General features: G+C 34.8%; 1 protein-coding gene across 8 annotated transcripts in view; it reads left to right on the top strand.

Moving 5' to 3' along the window:
* The window catches only part of Rbp6 (RNA-binding protein 6), a 1,547,649-nt gene that overhangs the window by 1,020,261 nt on the left and 500,710 nt on the right, over positions 1 to 26,678 (top strand). For all 8 annotated transcript variants that reach the window (XM_069847737.1, XM_069847734.1, XM_069847740.1 and 5 more), the window contains one exon: positions 19,304 to 19,352. In XM_069847737.1, coding sequence (XP_069703838.1) covers positions 19,304 to 19,352 — 49 coding nt within the window. The remainder of the gene's footprint in view (positions 1 to 19,303; positions 19,353 to 26,678) is intronic.

The following is a 26,678-nucleotide window of genomic DNA, read 5'->3' as shown; positions in this document are numbered from 1 at the left end:
ACAGCTTCATTTCTTATTCTGTCTGTCCATTTCACCCGTTCCATTCTTCCTCATATCGACATTTCAAATGTTTCACTTCATCGTAATGTCCATGTTCCTGTCCCATACAGTGCTATACTCCAAAGTAAGCACTTCACTAGTCTTTTCCTTAGATATTTTTTCAAAGGTACGCAGTGTTTCTTTTTCTGTTAAAAATTTCCTTTGCATTGCAATCCTTCTTTTCACTTCTTGACGGCAGCTCGTGTTACTACTGTATTATTTGGTAAAGTTGCCTATTTCCGTGATACCCCTTATACCGTGATACTTTTTTAAAATTTAATGTCAGTCAAAGCTTTGTCGTTCGACCATAGCGCCATACATCTTTCTCGAAAGATTATATCTTTCGCCTACTTTTGAGGCATCGTTGAACTTCCTAGCAAGAGATCCAACCCCGTGACATTCAGTGAAAAAAACGTATCACGGAATTAGGAGTATCACGGGATTAGGTAACTTTAGTTTACATAGTCTAGGAATTATGCATATAAAATATATAGTATTTTTAATAAATCACTGAAGTGTCTTTACGTGAATTAAAAACAAAATAGTGTGTTTCAAGATTTTTGTATTACGTAGAATAAACTGCAAAATCACTCTATCGTTATCATCACATAAAAAATACATTTATCAATATTAAGTAACTACTGAATGAATACAAAATAACAAAATGGAAATTTGCCATTGCTTCTGTATACTATTCTGTCCCGATCATTGTCAGTAAAATGATGGTGACTTATAATTTTATGTAGCCTATTCTCATTATCCGTTTTTTTATGCCGCTTAAAGAGAAACTGACGAATTCCCGTCCCTAGTAAATTTGAGTTTCTATTGCGCATCAAACTTTGAAACCTAATATCATTCTGAACGAGCTGTTCCCATGGCGCACAGTAACGTACAGTATGTAGAAATAGAGCTCCATAGCTATAATAGGACTCCCTAGTTATGTAGTCACCATGGCTCACAGTTACTCAATAAAACAGCACGGAACAAATAAAATATAAGGTGTGTACCCAATTTTCCAGTAGGAGAGAGATAAATCGCTATTTTCCTGTTCAGAATCGAACCCGGGTTTGTTGGAAACAACAGAGAATGTTCTCTTATCATTCACAAATAGTCTAAAGCCTTCGTATGCGAGCCGATTAATTAATTTAACCATATAATTAGTCAATCACACAAAGTCAATGAATCATTAATTAAATCACTATTCGATTAGGTTTATAGGAGCATTCAATTAAATCTGTATTGTCAGTTCAATTCATTAACGTAGCAAATCGTAATAAATCTTCCATTTCGTCAATTAGCGAGGAGTCGAAGATTATGGATTACGCTCTTGAAACAACGAGCATGTTGCCTTTCGGTGAAAACAAATTAAGTACAAACACGCACATTCTGTGTACCAATTATTTGTTTGTGAGATTGACCTTATTTGACCTTCAGGAGTTCCTTATTTAACCTCGCTTTTGACCTACAAAGAATTGTTTCATCTATTTTCTTCGTGACCTCCTTTATTGTTGTTGAAGTTGACGGAAATGAAAGGACTACAAGATCCAGATACTATATCATATAGGGAACAGTGGAGGAAAAAAAAATTAAATGAACAGAATGATAATTTTTATGTAATGCACTTTATTTGCTTGAGGGGAAAGTACAGTGCTGTAGAAAATCCTATAATAAAAAATACTAAATGTTGATCCTTCCAATCAGCTAGTTCTCAGAACGATAACTTGTCCTGTCTTTCGGAGTTCCGCAGGCATTGCGATAAATTTCGGGATGAGATCTCAAAGAGATTGGTTAAGACCCTATATTTTCCTTGATTTTAACTGCCCTTCTATTCGAATTTGGTAGGAATAATATAGCAGAGTGGGGTGACATCCTTGTGTGAGCATGATTGGAACCCATTTCCGTGGCTTCCATAAACAGTGGCGTTGCGTCAATAAGAGCACAAGAGCACATGAACACCTTGTTGCCATTAATGCACGACTAGTTTTATTATTTAATACGTATTGAAGTAGTGGGAATGTATAATATCAGAATCGAGTATTTTTAACTTCCCGCATCTTGCATAAACTTCTTATGTAAACTTGGCAACATCCGTTCACGTACAAGCCGTGCTCTTTTCAAGAAGGTTACAGGAATTTCACGCATGCGCGGGAGAAAATTGTCTTTCGCTGGCCGCTTATGACTCGTCAAGAGCACAAAGCATTAAGTGAACAGTGAATCTATCCTACAGATGTCAGGTGCATCGATGCTATCGTTCACGTGATATATCTCGAGGATGAAATTTAATAGTCTGTATTCTAGCCTGTAGGTATCAGCATCTCACTGTCGGAACGTTTACTTTGTGTGGTTGTGTGTACAATGCTGCTACGAGAGTGTAGTTTATGAATTACTATACTTCAGTGGTCCACACCTGTGGAGTAACGGTCAGCACGTCTGGCCGCGAAACCAGGTGGCCCGGGTTCGAATCCCGGTCGGGGCAAGTTACCTGGTTGAGGTTTTTCCGGGGTTTTTCCTCAACCCACTAGGAGCAAATGCTGGGTAACTTTCGGTGGTGGACCCCGGACTCATTTCACCGGCATTATCACCTTCATTTCATTCAGCCGCTAAATAACCTTAGATGTTGATACAGCGTCGTAAAATAACCCAATAAAATATATATATATATATATATATATATATATATATATATATATATACTTCAGTGTCAGCATAATAGCATAGTTTGGCTTTCAAACACGTGCTGGCTGAATGTGGTGGTGGTATGAATTTAAGTATCTGTATGGTAGTGTATAATATTTAAGAATAATATTTACTGGCATGTATTTATAGTAATCAATCTATGGAATGGGATTACAGTACTGGTATAGGCCATAGTGTATCAGCGTGTTGTGAACCAAAATATATTACTGAACACACGCTTTTGTAAATAACGGCACTGTTGTATGCATTCATTTTTAACAAATGTAAACAATGAACTCTGTTAAAGTAATTTGGAACAGTAAAGAACTGAGTAAACTGGCTTACCAGGAAAAATTGGAAATAAAAAGACTCAGTTTCATTATTATTATTATTATTATTATTATTATTATTATTATTATTATTATTATTATTATTATTATTATTATTATTATTATTATTATATGTTCTTTTGAATTTATATACGGTTTTTTCGATAGTGAAATATTTGAATCATGACATTTTATATTAGGCTAAACGTACGATTTCAAATTCTCTTCGATTTTGGAACACAAAATTGTGAACACATATAATATTTTATCACGAGCCGCCACTGTCCATAAAGCATTAAGACTCCACATCATGCTTTGCGTTTTCAATCGTCGACCAATTCTATACTGTACGGTTAATTTTAACCCTTCAGTGCTCGCGCCATAGTATGTGACACCAATACTCGAGCAGATTACATGTGTAATCCATCATTTTTTTTTAATAAGCAATTTTTTTACACGTATGAATGTGTAATTTTACAACACATTGCTTCATAATAGCAACATTACTGATTCTGTTAAACTGTTTGTGATATAACATTGTAACTGTATTTGAACTTTAATATTTAAATCAGTGATGCCATAATGAGTGGCATTATGATGCAAACTGTGAAATTAAAAACTCTATTGTCATTATTAGGTTTAATTCTTAGTTATTATAAACTACACTCTAGAATTATAATTTTCCACGCCTAAAATTTAAGTCACTATTGGGTTTCAAGTTCATGCCTGTTCGACGTGAGAAGAAGTCATTGTTCTGTATTATCAAATATCTGTTTCTACTAACCATTTATATTGTTGGATAAAATAACCACTATAACAATAGAAAATATGCGTAAAAAGTCTTATGAATGGCTTAGAGGAATAAATTTCATTAAGATAAGGAAATTGAAAAATACACGCTTGTATCCTCACCTGTTAAACACACTGGCATCAACACTCGTGCGGATTACAATTTACAATCAACTTTAAAAACATATATATTACTACAAAGAAAAGAATCACAATTACATTCAAATACTCCAGATATCAGGACTAAACTGTAACAGAAAGGTACTGAAAATTTCACGTTATCAGCATTGAAAGCATAGATGTGATGATGTAATAAACAGCAGTGGATTACAAATATATGCCTCGCTAATACTGGAGGGTTAAGGGGTTAGGTACAGCTTACAGCAGTAGAAGTTTTGGAAATATTCAACATTTTATTTATTGATTTTTTTTTATTTATTTATGCATTTGTTGATGAACATAACAGGCAAAGCCCAATTACAATGTTCACGACTAACAAATTAATTGATAAAACATAAACAAGGAAAAGGAAACATACACTTATGAAAAACTGAAACATAATAGAAAAAAGGGAAAGAAAAAAAGAGAAATTGAAATAAGGTGTGAAAGTAGCTTCAAATTAACTAACAACAATATTCTGTAAAATATGATAACAAATAATTCTGTATCTAGAGAAATTCATATTGAAAATATCAACATTCGGATGAGGATGTAATTTATTGTATAACTGTAACATTTGGAAAACTGGGGAATTTTTGTGGGATTCAATATTTGTCCTTGGTATGTAAAACAAATTTCGAAATTTCGTTTTAAGCTTAGGTGCATATAATGTTATATAATAAAATAAACCAACACAGTCCAACTTATTGTTAATCATTTTATAAAGAAAGTTTAAAGATTGACAATTTCGTCGAATTTGCAAACTAGTAAAATGGAAATGTTGAAGCATTGTAGCATAGCTCTCATAGGTAGGATAATCATTATAAAGTCTGTAATATAAACATTTTAGAAATTTATTTTGAATTTTTTCTAGTAACAGAATATATTTGTTAGTAACTGGGTTCCAGATAACAGCAGCATATTCTAATTTAGATCGAACAATGGAGTTATAAAAAATTATTATAGTTTTCATTTTGAATTTACAAGAATTTCTCATAACAAAACCTAAACTTTTATAGGACAAATTTATAATATTATTAATATGACTATAAAATGTAAAATTGCTGCTAAATAATATACCTAAATCTTTATGTTCATTTTTTGCTGGTAAAACTTTTGCCTCTATTTTATATGAACATTTAATTGTATTTTTCAATCTAGAAAAGGTCATATGTATACATTTATTTATATTAAATAACAATTTATTATTAATACTCCTCCTTTACTGTATCTTGTAAAGTAATTAAAATTGGTATGTATAAAACACACTGCCCTTCTGCTATATGAAAAACAATATTTTTACAATTAAAAAAAATATTTATTTATTTATTTTTTTTACAAACTTCAAAACGGTGGTAGTTCACTGTGCAGTGATGAAGCTTTTTCCTCAGAACTCATAAACTTGTTAACTTTTTCATGTTCTCTCTCTTTTACCTTATTGCTGAACTCATCTTTACAATATAATGCTCTTTCAACTACAGTCCTTAATAAATAATATATATTTTTATTTTGTGATAGAAGAAAATGCTGACCATTTTTTAAAAAGAATCAATTTTTTTATCAGACAATCTATCAAAAGTAGAGAAGTGATTTTGCATCATATTGTAGATATGACATTCATAAATACACACGAAAAATTTCATTACAGAACGTTGGATAGTTTTTGAGTTATGAGGAAGACGCTTCGTCACTGCAAAACGAACTACTACCATTTTGAATTTTGAAAAAAAAATATATATATAATTTTTTTTTAAATAATGAAAATATTTTTATCATATATCAGAAGGACAGTGTTTTACACATACTAATTTTCATTATTGTACAAGATACAGTAATGGAGGAAAAAAATGTTGAATATTTTCAAAATTTTACTGCTGTAAGCTGTACCTAACCCCTTAATGTTATGATTCATTATTACTACTTCACTAGAGAGCGCTGCGTCCGCGAAGCGCACTTACTATTCAAACGAAACCTTTAGGCGTACCAAAGTAGAACTTTGAAGCGCAAAATCAGTCATACGAGGCAGGTGGGACTCTGAAGCGCACCCACTGATTAGAAGTCTTCAATATATGCATGTATTTATTTTACACAAGTCTTAAACTGAGTAACTTACATAGCCTACTGATTTACAGTACACATGTACATATCAAGTTTTAACATTTGTAAGATAATGAAGCCTATTTTACCTTTCTTATAATCCAGCCACGAAGCATGCCTACGCATATATTTATGGTAAAGATTTTCTGTCACAGTTGAAATAGAGGATTGAAGCTCCTTTCTAATCAGGTCGTTGAGTCTGACATGGATTTCATCTTCTAATATTCTTTTTAGGCGCACCACACAAGGTTCTGTGATATGAGTACAGTATCTTTAAAGCCTTGTTTTTCTGAACCGACGCATGCGAGTGACAGATGCGAGGCCCGCCTCGCACAAATTCGGACAACACGAGGAATAATGAGTGTTTCTATAGTTGCGAGGTGCGCAGACCTCGCATCTCGCAGTTATAGAAGCCACTCACTATCTCTCGTGTAGTCCGGATTTGTGCGAGGCGGGCCTCACATCTCGCACGTCGAATGCGTCGGTTCAGAAAAAACCAAGACTTCAGTTTTGTTAGTGGGTCGAAGTTGTGCGGCAAATGTGATATTTAAAATTACTGTCAAAAAGAAAGCTGTTATCAAAAATTGGAAAAGTAAAAGTATTTTTACAAAATCATTTACTGAAACTCAAATAACGAGTGAAAAAAATAATTCTAACGCTAATTTGAGTTGACTGTCACTATAAACGTAGGATGGACACAGCGAAAGAAATACTCTCCACTTCTTAAAATCTCGCATTCCCGAAATTTGTAACGTTCTATTATAATACTTTTATTTCCTTATAGTGTCTCCGTTACTTAATCTATGGCAACGTTCATGGCAGACAGAAAGAACTGTAGCACAACACACAAAGAATACAGCTTGAGCTGAATTAAAAATTCGATGGTGCGTCTCTCTGCTGACATTCAAAGATACTTGACTATGATAGTAATTGTTAATTTTTTCGTGTAAGTGTGACTTGTTATGAAATTTTATTCAGTATAATAGACCTATATAATACTAACCGTGAAATAACAACTCACATGCCATTTGATATCCCTCAATGTACATGAACTATATGAAAACACATGACTAGAGCCCGAATGTTAGGAAAAATGCCTTTTTTAACTGAGTGTATATATGAAAGACCTATTAGAGATAAACACGTTTCCACACATTTGGGGACGATAGGTCCAATTTTTACTTTTCCTTTTTTGCCTGTTTTAGTTCACGTTACCTATTTTAAGGTTAAATGCTTTTTTTTAGCCTTTATACATGGTTATTGTACATTTTATATATTTTAATGCATTTAAAATAAACCGCACATACATTATATAAAAAAAAAACAAAAAAGAACGGTTGTACAAATTAAAAATATATATTCACCCCACACAAATATTTGCTGAAAATCTTATTCTCCAGCAATACATATGTTTCCAAGAAGTCGTAAACTTTTCTCCCCTCCGATTCCATCTTTTATGTCACTTAAGATGTTTGAACAGTATAACCATCAGTGCTCAGGTCACTTCGGGGTTTACCAGCGAAGGAAAGGGGATGAGGGAAGTATTAAAAGCAAGTCTTCAGGTCCTGTTACTGTTGTCGCTTGCACGCACAAGTCACGCGTACTTTGAAGTCTCTAATCCCTTCTCACATCTCTCTTTTTGAGACAATACACAGTCGGTTTTTCCCGATCTATGAAAGAAAGTAGAGACGGTCCTTCTGAAATACGTTGTTGTAAGTTTGCTCCTATCACTTCAGTAGAAGTAGAAAGATCTTTTTCCTCTATGAAAAACGTTCTCTCTGACAGTTGACAACTTAAAAAAGCATCTTGTTTTGACATGTAACCAAGGAAAGTGAGTAAGCCTACTGTATGGAATAGTTTATTAAGTATTTGTATATTTTTTGTCTGTTTCCATGATTATTAAATGCCTATTTCACAGGCCATTTGTACTGTTTTTAGTGCCTACATGCTTGCCTATTTTAACCAAAATAAATGCATTAATACATTAATTTAATGAAACATTCCACGTTTCGCTTCAAAGTTTGCATCTATTGACCGTGTGGTTATTTCGGTACAAATTTTGCATAGTGCACCTCGCAGTTCTATTCCTAAAGAGGTCTCTGAGGAGGATTCAAGGTTTAAGTTTATGTTCCTTTGTATGTATAGCTGACAAAATTTTCAACATATGTGCCACTAATATCGTACTTAGTATTGCTACCATATTTTCAATTATGAATAAAAATTTTACTATCGAAAACCAGCAACGAATTGTGGGAAACCTATAGTGGGGATCGGTGGTGCTATCTGATAACTTCCTTACCCTTTCTCACCCTCTTCTACGAAAGGATATTACCCTGTGCAACAGCCCGTGATTGCGGGAGGGGTAAAGAGTGAGGTGAGCGTATAATCGGGAGAGGGGTTGTTTGGAATAGGGGGGAAGAGAAATTGGGAACCGTTCCAAATCCTATTGTGCTGTGGTTATCTCAACGCGGCTGCTAAGCGGTGCCGATGCTGATGTGGTGGCTATACAGCCCCTGCCGCATGTGCTTCGCCTGTGAAACAGTTTTTTTCCCCGAAATATTTCTGTGATGAAAATGAAAGTACGTCTATGCACTTTTGGTGGAATGGAAACAGTGTATTACTTTCCCAAGCCACTAGAACTTTATTTCTAATGTCGGCTCAACTCCTCTCTCTCTATTTTTTGTCCTGATTCTCTCGTCAGCAAATGTTGGTTATAAAAGAATACAAGAGTAAGCTATTCTCTTACAGTTCAAAGCTACTGAAGGGAAGTAGCGTTATCAGATTGTCGCGCTTATTGTGCTGTGTTTTTCTGGCCAGCTTTATTTTTAAAAGACAAGAAGTTGTTACTGAGTGAGCGAGTGGGTGGGTAAGGTGATGAAGCGAATGAATGCCTGATTGAAGTTATTGATTTCGTTAGACTTTCAGTGAATGGGTGAATGAATAAATAAATTAATTAAATCGACGGAGTGAGTAATGCAATTGTTATGTCACTGCGTGGATGAATGACTAGAGACTAACTAATTCAAGAAGTAGCTTAGTGGGTAGGACAATGAATGAATATGTGCGATTTAATTGCTGGATAAGTAAGATTACTTAATAGATAATTGAGTGTATGATTGAATTATTGAATTAGTAATGGTGAGTGAATCGGAGATTGAGGTACTAATTAGACGAGTACGTAAGTTACTGATTGAATGGTTGGGTGAGTGAGTTATTGATCTAGTGCCTAGGTGAAATATTGAGTATCTGCGTTAGTTAACTCACTGTGTTGGTGAGTGACATTGATCAGTTGAATAGGTGAGTGGAATATTACGTTTGTGATTTAGTGAGTAAAACTATTATTATTAGTAGGGCTATGAAAAGGGAGCAGTTATAGCAGTTACAGCTAGTGATTGTACTGAGTATAGCTGCGGCGGCGGGTGGAATGGGTGAATTTCCCCTACAACTTGACGTAAGCAGCGGTACAGACTATACGCTGCTTACGTCAAGTTGTAGGGGAAATTCACCCCATTCCACCCGCCGCAGCTATACTCGGCACCATCACTAGCTATAACTGTTCCCTTTTCATAGCCATAATTATTAGTTATAGATTAGTTGGTTGGTGGTTTTAGTATTGAAAGTGTTGGTGAGCGAATTATTAGTCAGTTCGAGAGTAAAATGAATTATGAAGTAGGTGACTTATTAAGGGATAGTTAGAGATAGTCAAAATTCGTGACTCGCGAAATCGAGAAAAATCTAAAAACCAAATAAACATGGTTCACTTAAAAAGTATCATATAATTACACGTTTCAACTAGCGAAAAATCGCAAAAATCCTGTGACTCACGAATTTAGCATATTTTATGTTATTCGCGAAAAGACGCAATTTTTCAGCAATTAATAAATAAATTATCTAAATTTGGAAATTTTAGAAGTTCTGTTTGAAAAATGCACATAGTTAAAATAGTCCTGGACTTTGAGTGCGAGAAGGTTTGCTGTCGTTACGTGAAGATCACAGTGATTTTGTGGACTGAGCACTCCAAGCTATATGGGCTCCAGTTTCTAATGTTAACTGTGAACTTTTTTTTTCACAGTTCTCGTGTGTGCTAACAAGAACAAACCTTACAATGACAAACTTAGAACTGTTGTCTGCATACAACTTTGAATGTTAAATAATGTTAAGTATCTTAGAATTGTTGTCAACGTAAAACTGTGAATGTATAGACTAATTATAATTGAAGGGTTCAGAACCATAGTGGGCCAAGCGCCATTTACTAAAACCGTAAAAAACAAGGGTTAAAATTAAGTTATTAGGCCTACCATAATTCAATGGAAACATATAGCAAGTAATATAAAGTATACACATTAAAACTAAATGATATGTCAATCTTCATTAAGCTAGGGTATTCACTTAACTTTAACCCTTGCTTTCTCCGTTTTTAATAAATGGCGCTTGGTCCACTATGGCTGTGAACTCTTCAATTGTCTATTATCTTAAGCAACAAAGTAGTTTAATAAAACACGGTGAAAATTTCAGGTTTACTGAAGAAATTTTCGTTTCCACTCAAGAATTTTTATCCTTTTTAACCAAGAATTATAGCCCCTTTTATTCAAGAATTTTGACTGTCTCTAGGCTCTAGGGATAGTCTGTGAGTTGTTGATCGATTGGATATACGTGTATGCTAATGAGTGAGTGGTGTAGTTACTGGATGGGTGAGTGGGTTATTGATCAGTTGGTTATCAGTGATGAGTTTTGTTACTCTGTTTAAAAATAAGACATTTATAAATTGGATACGTTGTGATAAGCGCCCACTTACTGTAGGGACATGATTGGTATGATTGTGATTGGTATAATTATAAGTGGAATGAATATAATTGGTATGATTGTAATTAATGTTTAGAGTGACATCATTAATACTGTAAATCCAAAATGTATTCCATCCTCACAACTCGTGCAGACTTGACCTAAAATTTATCATTTGAGTCGTGTATGCACTGGGGTTAATGATTAAAGGATTATCTGTCAAAGTCCAAAGGCAGGTCATCGCCCTGGCCACGGCGTGGGTACGCCATCGAGTAGACGCGAATCACGCGGACTTCAAAGGTTACCGTAGCGTCACTGGCGCGAGCCGATAAAACTGCGCGCCGATCGTTGGAGAAGCATCATTATTATTATAATAGCTCTGCAGTCAGCAGAAGTGCTGGGGAGGGCGACGAGTGGGCCACGTGGCAACGAGTAATTATCATCATCTTCATTTCATCACTTGTACTACGCCTTGTATTTCAAGATTGATTAATAAACTTAAGCATTGGCAGTCCTTGGTTATTTAAAGGACTTAGGTCTTTTACTAAGTCACCTACAACGCACTCCAATAGAAGTGATTCCAACAAACTTCATCACAACGTAAATGGGTTATGAAGTTGATGTTTCAGTTACTAGGTAGGTGAGTGAGTTGTTGGCCAAATTGATATTTCAGTGGTTAATAAAGTGAGCGATGTAGATACCGAATGGGTAATTTAGTGACCTGTTAGGTAAGTTGATCTATTATGAAATTAACGATTTATTTACTGGGTGAATGAGTTGAGATATTCATCGGTTGGATGAGAAATTGGTTGGTTTAATTACTGGGTGGATGGGTTGATTTATTGGTCATTTGCATAAGTAAGCGAGTTTTGAATTGGATAAGTGAGTTACTGATCTAATGGGTACGTAGGTAATTCGGCTATGAAATTAATGATTTAGTTACTGAATGGATGAGTTATGTTGTTGACCAGCTGAATAGGTAAGTGGGTTCTGAAATGGGTAGTTTAATTACTGGGTAAGTAAGTTAAGTTATAAATCATTTTCATAGGTACTAGGTGGATTGTGGAAGAGGATGATTTAGTTACTGGGCGGGTGAGTTATATTATTGAAGAGTTGAAATTGAAAGTGGGTTATACATTGCATAGTTTAGTTGCTAAGTGGTTGAATTGAGTTATTGATTATTTGGGTAAGTAAATGGGTAGATGGTGTAGATTCTGGCGAGTGATTTCATTTAATGAAGAAGGTGGATATGTGACTTGTTGATGATTTAAATATCTTAGTGGGTACTAAATGTATGGTTTAGCTACTGACTCAGTAGGTAAATGAGTTGTCAGTTAGTTGAATATTTCAGTGGGTGCTTAAGTGTGTACTTCAGTTACTGATTGAATGGGTGAATGAGTTTTTCACCGGTTCAATAGGTGAGTTATTGTTGCTAGATAAGGTAGGTGAGTTAGTCATTGATTAGTGAGGTACATGAATGGATTTTTAAGTATGTGGATTAGTTGTTGAGTGAATTGGCCACGTAAGTGACTGACTTATTGTAGGTTATTGAGTAATCGAGTAAGTGAGCTTATTTGGCGGACAGGTTCTCGAATATGAGTTGGTGACTGGTGGGAATGTTAGGTACTGACTGGATGAGTGCATTACTAAGTAAATAAGTTATAGACTTATTTTCTGCTCTAGTGAATCAATTACAAAGTAGACTAGTAGTGTCTAGGTGAATGGGTAAGCTATTGGACATATTAGGAAATTAACAAATTTACTTTTGAAAATAGCAGGCGACTCTTATCTTGTAGTTATCGCACCATTTTACTACTGCTTAATATTATTAGATTAAATGCAAAACAAGATGCACGCCCAATTCCTGCGGAAGAAAGACAAAATTTCACTGTTCACAAACCGAACTGAGGTTTAACTAGAGACGATAAAGAGATAAAATAGTTTATTTAGTTAAGCTACTTATACCCTTGGGAGAAAAATTTGCAGTTTTTATCCAAATTTTAACAACTTTTCTTTGCCTGATTACTTTATACATAATTAAGAATTTTCACCTAAAATAAGTATGTGAAATACTTTTTAGGATGACGGGGGGGGGCAATTTTTTAGAGCTAAAACGGAAATTTGTTTTAGTCCTTGACCCACAGTTTTTATGTTAGAGCAAAATCTCTTTCACCGTCCTACTCCTAAACGAACACAGAATAAGCTCTGAAAACAGTTATTTCCTATTTTATCCCATTAAAGAAAAGTGTCGTTTTATTTTTGAAAAAAAAAAAACAATAATTTAAGATCTTGGAGTTTTAAATTACCTTCCTTAAGCAGTAGGATACTGTTTGTAGTTTGACACTTCGCTACGTTAATCAGTTTCATTCCGGTGCAAGAATGATGAAAACATCTCAATTCTAAGTGCACTTTATGTTAACATTAGTGTTGTAAAATGCTGTAAAACTGAATATGGAGAAAAATCATCTACATCCTGAGGGTAAGAAAAATTGTAAACCAAATACACAGCTTCCTGACTGTATAAAAATAATACATTGAAACTCTACAGCCAAATTCGAATTGTTATTACATGAAAAATATATAAAATTGACAGAATATAACGGATTGGCACTTACAGAATTGCACTAACGGTTTAAAGAAAGGGTGCTTTCAGTCAATAAAAATTCAGCTAATTAATTAACCAAACATCATAGAGACAAAACTGATATATTTATCAAAACTAGAGAGTTCAAGCTTTTAGATGACATACAAATAAAATAATCAAATTATGTAAGGAAAATAAAAATATAGGATATATGAATACCCTAAACAGCACAAATTCTACCTGGAGTAGCGCGTTTTGAAGTAGTTTCTAAAGGAATGCCTGCAGTCTGTTTTGACTGTTACCTGCAGAACGGCCTGAATAATGCTTTCTCTTTGCGCACAGTATGTGTAATAAATTATTCAGTGTATGAGGTTATTGAACAAACTGCCGCACAGCCATCGGGTCCTTTCTGTCCCCTCTCTCCGCCTTGTATTTATCATTCGGGCTCTCTAAGTCATAAGCCCTAAATTTTTTATGACCGGATTTTCATAAATTAATTACAGACCTGATATTGCTTTTGGGAGAGAGGTTAATTTTCGCGACGCGCGTTCGTAGTATGGATTTATCGTCGGCACTGTATCAGACTCGTAGTTCACTTGCGAACGCATCTGTAGATAGTGTGATCTACTACGAGAGCTCTCTCTCTGGTGGCAAATATTCATTCTTGTTGTAAGAGAAAACTCATTCTCAGGTTTCCTGATTGTTTTTTGACACTTTTACGATCGTAATAACATAATAGCGTCTTAAAGGCGCATTTATCATACGATTATCTGCTTGCTCACATTGAATATATTATGTGAAGAGCACCATATGCGTTCTCAGCGTCCCTCCGTCCTCTACTCCACATGAAATATATTCACCTCCCATTGAACAGTATCTTTCTCGGTGGTATAATGGTAACCAAAGTTAAAACCTGGCTGGTGAAGTGCATCAACCTCGGTTAAAAACGCAGTAATCATAGGTTACGAAACGAAGATTAAACAATAGCCGTGGTTAAAATATAATTTCTGTGCACCACTCATAATCACCGATTACTTAAACATGGTTAGGTGACACCTCATTTAACCAGAGTAAAGTCTATGATGGTACACTCTTTCTACAAAATTACTAAAGGAAAGCATCCATACCTCTGCAAAGATAACAGTCAACGTCTAAAAACGACTGCGCTTACTCCGTTCTACATCGAAACGAACGTGTCCTACATTTTCGCGTTGCATTTGTTTGCCTTTGGACGCTGTTATGTTTGCGTGTTGCATTTCTTTGTTTTTCAGTACTGTTAGGTTAAAATCGTACAAAATGTAAAATTAAATGCAAGAATGATTATATCACAATGTGAGATTGAAGTATCGATAGACTTGATTACTATATTTAAATATATTACATTTGAAAAAGATGGAATATCCATAAAGGAAAAGGATGCAGAAGATTAGTACGAATGTGTGTACGGTCCAGGACCCCATTCATACCAGGAAACTGTGCATTATCCTAAGCTCCATCCATAACCTTTCTTTGTTCAGCCAGTGATATATAGAAAGAGATATTCGAGTATTCCATCTTAAAATACAGAAAATAACAGTTGCATAGAATCGTAATAAAGCAGCCGATCCACAAGAGAAACATGACTGTTTTTGTGTTATTTCAAGTGATCTATTTGTTGTAGCAGAAATGACACTGTAGTTAGATTTTGATAAATGAAATCCTTCCTGAAATTTTGTCACCTAATTCCTCGTAAGAATTCTCTCTTTCTACCAAAGACACTTCACGCTTTCCATCATCTCTATCCAAGTAAGTCAAGTACTGTACAATAACAATCGTCTTCGAAATAATCAGCTGTGAATCTGGGCGCCATTTTGTTTTACTTACCCTACTAATCATTGGTTATCTCCTTTAACCGCTCGAATATGGCCGGTTAGAGATTACCGTGGTTAACCTACTATAAGTCCTAACCGAGGTTGAGGTACCGTAAAACCACGGGTTAGGTGGCAATTTTAACCGGTGGTTACACTAACCGACATGGGCATGAGGGCTTTAGAGTTTAAAAAGTAATATAATTGGTAGCATTGCTTCTTCCGGATGGACATAAAGCTGTAAGGTCCCTGTGGTAGATGAACAAGTTGTTCCAATAATTGCATGTTGCAATGAAAAATGTTGATCCATGTACTGAGTCTGCAATAGTGAAAGGTGTTCATCGCTGTGGAATAACGGTTAGCACGCATGATCGTTATACTAGCGGGCCCGGAGTTCAAATCCAGATTGGGACAAGTTGTTCGACTGAGATTTTTCCAACCCATTAAGAGCAAATGCTGAGTAACTTTCGGCGCCGGGCACTGTTCTCATCTCGCTAGCATTAACACCTTCATCTCATTCAGACGCTAGAGAACCATAGCAGTTTATAAAGCGTCGTAAAATAACCAATTCAAATACTAAATGATGCTTCTATATATTCATAAGCTTGTAATACAGTAAAGTAAGTAAGTACTTTAAAAAATAATCTTTTAATAAAGCTGTAAGGTCCATGTGATAGATTTACAAGAAGTTGTACACGAGCTTTCGTAGTTACCAAACAGGTACATATCAATTTCGTTCCCAATATGTAGGCTAAATAGAATATTTCGTTTAGCTTCCTTGATAAAGCATTTTCTTGTTTGGAGCAGTTGTTGTGAATTGTTTGACTTTTAGTATGTTGAACATTAAACCAGTTAAAACAACGTTTTCTTCCTCTATCAGAAAAATATCTTCAAAAGTTACTTTTCTTTGCAATTCTGAAATGACATTATAGGCTACAGTAGTCTAAAGAAATCGTAGGTATTACAAGAACGACCTTTTCGTTATCAAGAATAATTGAAAGTGCAAAAATAAACATAAAGTTAAAATTTATCCTCCAAGAGTGATTAAATCGAAGAGTTAATTCCTTATTTTGGAAATAAAGTTCTTTCAATCTATGCAAGAAAACAATCTTCAGCATGACTATATCCGTAGAAAATCGGTGAAACAAAACTTAACATACAGAATAGTAGAAATAGAAGAGAAGAAAATTGGATTAGTCCGCATTAATTAAGGGTTGCATGTCCTTAGAGGAGGGATGAAATGGACAGTAATTGCATCTTTTCCCCCTTAAGTGCACACTTACCCTTATGATCACCGCTTTGATTCCACCTGAAACTGGCTATGGGCTCTTTTATTATGAAATGGAGAATGGCTGCTGATTCTGCTTTGGATACCGAGCACCGTATCCAACAATTAAAGTGTGTATGTTAAAGGTTTCCTTCTACTCTACTCTCCTATCTCTTACAACGAGCTCAATTTTCAAAATTAACATAACAGCTCTCAGCACGTTTCACAATTTAGCCGAATATAGTTTGCATTAAAGTGGATTCTCAGATACAAACCGTGCTCTCCATTATCTGTATTTACATAAAACAAATCTGTGATAACAGAGAGTTGTTCCAGTAAGGATATCTTCTTTACAGGATAAGTGAAGCCATTTTAATATTCTTAAATTACTTAAAATAAACAGTACAATCTAAAAGACACCTTTTCTAATTACACATTTCTATAAAGTAACTTTGAAAGGTTATATTAATTAACATTGTAGACAGTGAAGTCATTATCGCTTGTCAAAAATCCTGATTGCAAAAGTAAACAATAACATATAGTTTCTTCTCAGTTTATATTTATTGGGTTATTTTACGACGCTGCATCAACATCTAAGTTATTTAGCGTATGAATGATATGGAGGTGATAATGCCGGTGAAATGAGTCCGGGGTCCAGCACCGAAAGTTACCCAGCATTTGCTCGTATTGAGTTGAGGGGAAACCCCGAAAGAAACCTCAACCAGGTAACTTGCCCCGACCGGGATTCGAACCCGGGCCACCTGGTTTCGTGGCCAGACGCGCTGACAGTTACTCCACAGTTGTGGACCTCATTTTATATTCTCTGAAAGAATAATAATAATAATAATAATAATAATAATAATAATAATAATAATCCGTGGCGCTACAGCCCTTGAAGGGCCTAGACCGACCAACCGGCTGCTGGCCTCAAGCCCACATGCCGAAGCAGAGGTGGACGATCATTCAACCAGAATGGAGGTATCGTGTGGTTAGCACGATGATCCTCCTAGCCGTTATAGCTGGATTTCGCTACCTATCGTAGCTCCTTAAGTGCATCACGATGCTGGGTGGGCACCGGTCCCATACGCTGGCCGAAATTTCATGAAAAAATTTATTCCCCCATGAGGACTCGAACCAGCGCTCATTTCGTAACGCGAGTCTTAGGCAGGATGCCTTAAACCACGACACCACTACGCGGGACTCTCCAAAAGAATGCAGTTATATTTTTTATCATATTGCCAAAGATAATTACGTCCGTCTATAGTTTATTTCCTCGAATGATTTTATGACAGAGATGCATAAAAACCATAATATGAGCTGTTTAGAACAAAAGAGGTGTAAGTCAAAATTGGGTAATGAGATTTAAAGTAAAAATTCTGTAAAATACAGCGCAAAGTAGCAATTGATATGTCCTCCTTGCTGTCTACTGACTACTAATAGTTTAAACAAATTGGATATTAATTGCTACTTTGTGCTGTATTTTACAGAATGTTTAATTTAATCCTCACTACCCATTTTTGACTTTCACCACTTCTGCTCTGAACGGCTCATATATCGAAATAAAAAGATAAATACTTTCGTCTTCTGTATTCCACATTTCATATTTGTTTCATTTATTTTATTAATAGATTTCATATTAGCATCGTAAATTTGAGATGTGAAACTGGTCATAAGTTATAGAAAATTATGTAATACATAATAGACCTAGTCAGATTAAACGTTCATAGCGGCAAAAATTAGCATATGTGTGCATAAATAATTTCATTGGCTGTTAATTTAGCAAAAAATAATATAAAATAGCTATTCATATAATGCAACCACTCCTGGTATCTTCAGCTGTAAACGAAAATCAATTTTTATTAAAAATAATGCAAGTGATTAAACGTTTAGCGGTTTGTAGTGAGATTCTAAACACGTTAATTTTTTTTTCTCTCAGATAACCAAGAGGGTTTGCAGTATTACCGTTCCGAAAGTAATAGTTTCTGTGGAAACAGAAACACGCATAACAAGGACTGTATAGAACTAATCCTTTAAGAAAGAGGGAACCGGCCTATCTGTCTCGTATTCTGCTCGAAGGGGTAAAAACTTGGCTGAAATCGTAATGGATTAAAAATAATTCTTTATATAGTAGTTAATTTCCTTCAAAACACCGTACAAATTTTACTGTTTCATTTGTCAATGTAATCTACATAATATAAAAATTCACGAAGAAGTAAGTCCGAACTTACATCGCCTAAATTTCACTTTTGATTTTTTTAATATAAAATAAATACCTATTAATAGTTACTGAAAATCATTATATTTCATGTGTATTATCCCCGTGCTAATTGATGGTGAATATGATTGGTGTTCAGTAATTTAGAAGAAATCAATGTACAGATACAGACAGACAGATTGCCCAGAACCACTTTTTAGTTACAAAGGATGCTGAAAATGTATATTTTCGTGAACATCTCGAAATAAATTGTTGCAAGTATTCTTTGTATCTATTTGGACGAGTAGCTTTAGTTTAATTCTCATGTCACGTGCTTCTTGTGTCACTGCCACGGTTACCAATTAGGCCTGCGTAAGCGGTTCACAAACTTAATCTAACCTGTAATTAATCTCCAGTATGCTAGTCTATCTATCAGGGGATTGTTTCCTCCATCCCTGATCTATGGTGAAAGGGGAGAAGCCAACAGAATGTGTTCGTGTGTTACACTGACTTATATTAATTATGCGTTTCTCATTTCAGATCGAAGATGCGATGCTCATGTTCGACAAACAGACTAACAGGCATAGAGGTGAGTACATTAAAACCATATAGAGGGTAAACCGTAAGTAATGTCATTAATTCTGGTGGATGATTCTTTCAGTAAAGAGCAACAAAAAAGTGAAATACCATTTCCAGAAAATTGTGAATTTTAAAATACATGAATTACGAGATCGTGCAACGCTGTGTAGTCAGTAGGGAGTGTACATAAGCCTCTGTTGTTCTGAACAACCCCTTCACCTGGCTTGTTTGAACCGGGAAGTTGAAGGTCATTGCCAAGTGCATTGTTTTTAAACTCGTAAGAAAAAATTCAGTTGATATACCGTTTAATTTTCGTGTTTAAACTGTATTAGAGAGTGGAGAATGAACATTGCTCATTTCACGTTATATAATATCTTTCAAAATTTAATATAAACTCTACAAACTAATTTTAATTAAATGTTCAGAACACGGAGACAATAAAATACGCTTATTTCAAACTAAAATGAAAAGATTTAAGACATTTATAGACTACTCTCTCATTTCAATTAAGTGTTCTAGAGAACGTAAACAAAAGTAATGCTTATGTCACGCTATAAAAATAAAATTTTAAAACATTTAAAACTCTAAAGGAAAAAATAAAAATACCATATGCTTATTTCACGTTAAACGAACTAAATTAAAAATGTTATTTTTATACTCAATTTTAATTAAATATTCGGTGAACACAGACAACAAGAAAAGCTTATTTTACCTTATACAAATCTAATTAACAATTTTAAAAAATCTCCGTTTGTCGTACTACAAGCATTTTCTTCAGCCAATTAGAAATAGCTCCATCTCACTTTAATTTTCAAAGTCTGTGTGTATCTAATGCCTACCCACACGTAGTAATTGGTAAACTTACATACAAGAAATCAAATTTCCTTTAAAAGGACCTGCTTGATATTTTTTTCAGTATTGATAACTTTAGGGGAACAACTTAGAAAACTCCGTTAGTCTGCGCATGCATCAGTCTTTCACCTCCTCCTTCCTAATTGTGTACCAATAATGGAAGAAGGCCTTACTTACGTAGGCTTTCAATGAAGCAAAACATTTTCCCATTTTTATACTTAATAATAACTCAAACAGTAGTAGTCAGATTCTAATAAGGAGAAAAGCACGTTGGAGAGTATTGTTTGCAGATTTTTAAGATGTTTGAGTCACTACAATATAACAAATGTAAGATTTCTTATTTGAGGATTGTTGTATACTTTTGTAGTGTAGGAAAATATGTTCTTGAAGTAGAAAAGCAATCAGCGATAACCTTTTTTCTTGAAAAGGTAAGGGGGTAGTTGCAGTGTATGAAATCATCTAAATAGATTCTACTTTATGTTAAAAAGAAACCCATGTTAATAGAATGAGTCAACAATATATAATCATTTGTTAAGTTTATGTCTGACTGCTAGCAGTCCGTCAAATAGCGTGTACATAAATATTATTTATCTTCAAAACCCAACCATGCTTTAAAAATAAGCGTTTATTGTTTTGATTAGTTTCATTTACTTAACGGGGCAGACTAAAATGTTTAGTCGTCTCCAGTGTTTTCAATTGGATTTTCGTAACACAAATTGGGTCCCAGCTTAACGTAAAGGAACGATTGGTAACCGCCTTTTCGCAGAATATGGAAAAGACAAGTGGAAGAAATTGTGTTGAGCACGTTGAAAATAATAAAGAACAATATTTTTCTAGTGCTAATGTAATAGCCTAGTGAAACTGACGGAATAATTTCGTTAGGAGAATGTTTAACTGATAGCAGTGATACATCAGATGACTTGTCAATCAGTAGCGACAATGGTTCAGATTAATGGAGGGAAACTTCGACTCCAATCTCCAGCGCAGCGTTAAGGTTTAGTAACCTCCTACAAAGGAGTTTTTCCAGTTTGTTAACCTATAATAAAATAACATTGTGTGTTATAAGCCAGTGACACCTCGAACAGATTAATCCAATAAAGTGGGAACAAAATATCACTGCATTTATTTAATCCGATTTTGCACAACAAGATATGAAATATTATCTTCCTACTCTTCTTATATGGATATCATTGTATTCTATGATATGGACATAAATGTTTATAGTTACATAATATAGGGATTCTGTTTAAACCGCAAAAGTTCAATGCTTATATTACTATAACTATGACTACACTAGAAATGATCATTTGTTTCTAGAAAATTTCGTACATGAATAAAATTGTTTGACAAATAGAATTTAGTTAAAGGAGGTAATGATAGCTACCAAAATTGACTTGCTACATGTATCGGCTCTGAGAAATGTGTGGTTTGTTATATATTATCTGTACCAGATTAGAGTATTCATTTATAAACGAGAAGTGTTAACTGTACGCAAAAATTCATTGCTACAGATTTCAATTATTAGTACAACATATTTTCGCTCGTTTTTGCTTCCTTTTCAAGATAAAAATTGTTTAACGTGAAACATTTCATAGCGTGTTTTTGGAAAGCGATTGATTTAATTTCCAATATGCACAGTCAATTTAAGGGAGCAGTGTATTATGATAAAAATGTTTGAAATAATTGTAATTTTGTCCATTAAATGTGCAGCAATTTTAGCCGAACAAATGGAACTTTTTGTTCTGCAAAGAATTTTTCAATGTTACATTTTGTTCATATCAAATTTCTGCACATTTAAAAGACAAAACTAAAATTACTTCAATGATTTATTATAACTCACTGCTCTCTGAAATTGACTGAGCATATTGGGAATTAAATCAATGGCTTTCCCAAAACACGATATGAAATGTTTCATGTTAAACAATTTTTTTCTCGAAAAGAAAGTAAAAACGGTAAAAAAGTATTAAACTTTTTGTTTGAAAGAATAACCGCCTGAAATTAATGACATTACTTACGGTTCACCGTGTATAAACAGTTTCCCTAGTATCCCGTATCTATCATCGCAAATTCATAATATTTGTAGATTGTTTATTGGAAGTTCATTTCAGTTTACGTCTAGATTGTTCAACAGCAGATCTGGAAAACGTTTTCTTCCAGAACACTTTGCGAATTTAGGAACAGGTCTTAATAATACATCATCTTGAATTTCCAACTTTTTACAGTCCTGTTAGTTTTGACAGGTTTTGTTCCAGCCTTCCTGGCATATAGCCAAAATATCTAATCATAATTGGAATAAATTCAGTATTGACACCCAAAATTTGCTTTACATCAATTCTATAGTAGCTGCTTTTTCATTTTAGACACTAAATCGCAAAGTGCAGCAACATTAATGTTGGCATCCTCTCATATTTACATTTAGAATTACATTATTCTACTTACAAACTCTGCGGTCAGTTTGCACCTTCTTGTCATACAGAATTGTAGAATGGTTTGTGTAGCCTACTTATTCGTTACATTTCTTGCACATGTTACGTAACCTGGAAACCCGATATCTGCCTTTGAAGATATCTGTAAACTTCATTGTGTTGTCTATGATATCCTTCGATCACTAAAATAGAGAATAATGAAGGCAGGATACTATTTGTTTACGTCTAGTTTTATTAGAATATTCATTTGCTGGGATTATGGGATTACGAAGCAATTATTCACCAAATCACATCGTCAGTATTCAGGAACTTCCTGATTACACGAAAACGTTGATTTCTATGGTCCGATAGATTCTTTATTGATAGTTTCGGATGTTTAATATGGTTCTATACATTTTAATATCAGACTATTTCACAGAATTGACTATTTCATTATTTCATAATTGCTTGCAAAGTGGTACAAGTCTTTAGCACTTATGGAAAAGCTTCTGGTATTTTATTGCCGTTTCTGAATGGTTTCTTTGCAAATTATTATCAGCAGAAATAGTTATATCAACTACAAAGCTATTATTAACATAGGTCCCAGAAAAGAGCGGCCGGCCGGCCATGTCCTGCGTGGTTTCCGCCGCGCGCTAACCGTTTCTCCCGCGCAGTCGACCTCCAATAGCCATATGGTATTCAATGTACTTAGAAGTCGTGTAATGAAACTCTTAATTCTTCAAGTGTACAACGTTAGTGTATAAAGTTTGGTGGTTATTATGTATTTAGGTAATGCTTAGCAACAAATTCTCATTGTGTGAACCTGTGTATTTGTACAATACGTAAATAAAAGGCAGAAGGTCGTGTAGCGCCGGAGAAATGGTTACGCGCTCGGCGGAAACCATGCAGGGTGCGGCCGGCCGGTCGGTCGCCCTTTTCTGAGACATATGATAATAGCTCTGTAGGGTATAAACGCTTTTGTTATGAGGATGAGTTCCGAAATATTCAGTTATTTCCAGTAACTACAGTTCTGAAAATAAATGTTCCTCATTATCTTATTAAATTAATAATGAATGAATTTAGGGTTATTTAACAACAGCGTTGTAAATATTCGAGTTAATAAAACCAATATGAACTGAGAACGGCATACGACATGAAGACACACTAAAATTCCTACTATTCAACTTAGCAATGAATTAAATAATATCTGAAGTAAAAAAAAAAAAAAAAAAAAAAAAAAAAAAAAAAAAAAAAAAAAAAAAAAAAAAAAAAACGTTATAAGCAGGGTACTAGAGATTTATCAATTGTATATTATACTGATGATGCCGTGCTGATTGCAGAGTCTGAAGACGATTTACAGAGACTTTTATATACATAACATCTTATTACATAGCAGGAAAGAAGTATAACATGCCAATATCTAAAGGAAAGATTAAATGCTTAACAATTTGAAAGTTTCCAGTGAGATGCAAACTATAAATATTAGATCATAAAATGATGGAAGAAGTCAATACTTTTAACCCTTAAATTCACAAAGTATTCTATAGGATACTAAGGTTAATAGGCTATATTATGCTATAATACTTTTTAATAGAACAATAGAAAAAAATGGTAGAAAAATTAAAATTTCACAATACCATAATATTGTACTACATATAAAATATGGACATTGCGATAGTTGTTTTCTTTACAGTCCGACACGGTTTAATAAACGAGTGTGAGAAATGAAGTTTTGCCTATGTAAGGGTTAAGTACAGTATCTGTGTATACTGCGATTTACAGAAAGAAGTTTCTGAAGAAGGTAACAAAGCTTTGAGAACATCAGGGGCTCTTCGTAATAACATCTTGAAAAATGGATGCGTACGCCTACAATCTAATGTTAAAATTAGAATAACTTATAATAAAAGTGTAGTGCGTTTTATTTTAATATATACTTGTTAAGGGAAGCCAGATACAGCAAAAATAATCAGAAAAATTGAAAGAGCAGAAATGAAAATATTAAGAAGAATTGCTGGAAAAACAAGATTTGACCATGTCAGAAGCGAAGACATAAGAAAAATGTGTAATATCGTACCTATAGGACAGTGGTACTTAGGAAATGGGAAGAATGGATTGTCCATAATTTTATTGATCGTGTGGAAACAAATGGATTTGTTGGAATCGCCTGAGATATATTTCCAAAAGACAGAGGGAGCATTGGCCAGAAAAAATTATCCTAGGTTTCAATGTAAGAAGAAGAAGAAGAAGAAGTTTATAGGTTCATCGTAATAATATTCTTTGAATTATTGTATTATGTTTTAAATGTTCTGCAGGATGAGACGGAACTATTATGATTATGAACTGTGATTCGCGATGATGATGATGATGATGATGATGATGATGATGATGATGATGATGATGATGATGATGATGATGATGATGATTAGGAGGAGGAGAAAGTAGTTAATACACAATTTTTTCTAAATCCTTGTCTCAGTTTTACTATTTCTCGATTATCGTCACAGTATCATTCCATTATCTATGAATAGTATTTTTGTTCAAAATGTGCGTTGTATAAGGACTTTACTTCGAAACGTATGCTATGTAACTGCTTTTTTCACCATAAATAACCAGAATATTCAAACATTGTTCTATTTACTAAGAAAAAATTAACTCACCTACCAACGTCTGGACAGTCGTTGAATAAAATAATAAAGCTAGAAATTGATAGTGGTGGCATCGATGGCGATTATTGGTCTTGGAAACAAAAGTGTTGTACAGTATATTAGCGGCAGCGATAATAATGGGAAACCACGAATTATTTTGCAACATACGACAGACCACATTACGAATAAGCAAATCCCCTCTCTGTGTTGTATAGCAGTCATGCGGCTGCGGGCTGAGATTTGTTGCCCCACAGAAGGAAAAGAAAAGAGAAATGGCATCGCTTTTGGTATAAAAACGGAGCCCGTTATTTCTTCCATAACCCTCCATTCATCTCTCTAGTCATCCCCTTCATAACGTCTTGCTTCAACTTTCCCCAAGCCCCCTTCACATATAAACGCCTAACGTGGGCTGTTGGCTGTTTGGGAAGCTATCGCGACATAAATTTGTCTCGCATTCTTTGCCAGATTACGCCAGCCACATCTCAGATATTAAAATAAACAACACGGAAATTTGTACGTGTTCAAGTGACAACTCAGATGCGTTCCCATTCAAACATAAATCATTTTTGTAGGTAGCAGAGGAATATAAATTTAATTTGAACTCCATTTACTTCATTGACATGTAGATCTCTGTCATCATCATAGCCATCATACGTAGTGATTTTCATCATCATCTTCGTCAACAACAATAATTTTAATGAATCATGGTGTTACAAGCTGTTTCGTCTCCAAATGGTTACAGATCACGAAGCAGGAGCTCAGTGTCCTTTTATACTTTTACATCTGTTGTATTTTATAATAATTATTTATTTTGGAATGGAATGGAATTTAAGTGAGGGGGCACGGATGAGATCTATTGCGCTGGCGTTGTTTGCCACAAATTCCCTACGCGCACCAACCCAACCACATGACTCTCCAACGACCGGGCACTACAGCCAACAGAAATCCACATACCATTCCTGCTTCGGCAACTTCCCCCAAGGCCCTCCTGTCGGTCCGAGGCGAAACTCCTCCCCCGAGTAGGTCCGCCTCGGGTACTCGTTGCAGAAGCCATCCAGCTTCGTTTAGCTACATTCAACGGAGGCCGGTCAAAAGAGCCAGTAGTTCCGGGAGGCCGCCTGTGGATTGATCTGAAAACAGAAACGGGATGATGAAAAAAGGATGATGCGAGAGGAAAGGAAGTGGCGAAGATGAGTGGGGTTCCAACCACCTGATAAAGTTATCTGATATTCATCCATAGAGATGAAAGGAAAAGCCCCGAAAAAACCTCACCCAGGTAACTCGTCCTGACCGGGAATCAAACCCGGGGCCGCTGGGAATAATTTACTTTATATCAGACACATAGGCGGCCGGGTAGCTCAGTTGGTATAGCAGCTGGCTACGGACTGGAAGGTCCGGGGTTCGATCCCAGGTGGTGACAGGTTTTTTTTCTCG

The sequence above is a fragment of the Periplaneta americana genome, chromosome 15 (assembly GCF_040183065.1).
Source record: "Periplaneta americana isolate PAMFEO1 chromosome 15, P.americana_PAMFEO1_priV1, whole genome shotgun sequence".
In the NCBI taxonomy this organism is placed as follows: domain Eukaryota; kingdom Metazoa; phylum Arthropoda; class Insecta; order Blattodea; family Blattidae; genus Periplaneta; species Periplaneta americana.
This window is presented reverse-complemented; position numbering and strand designations above follow the sequence as displayed.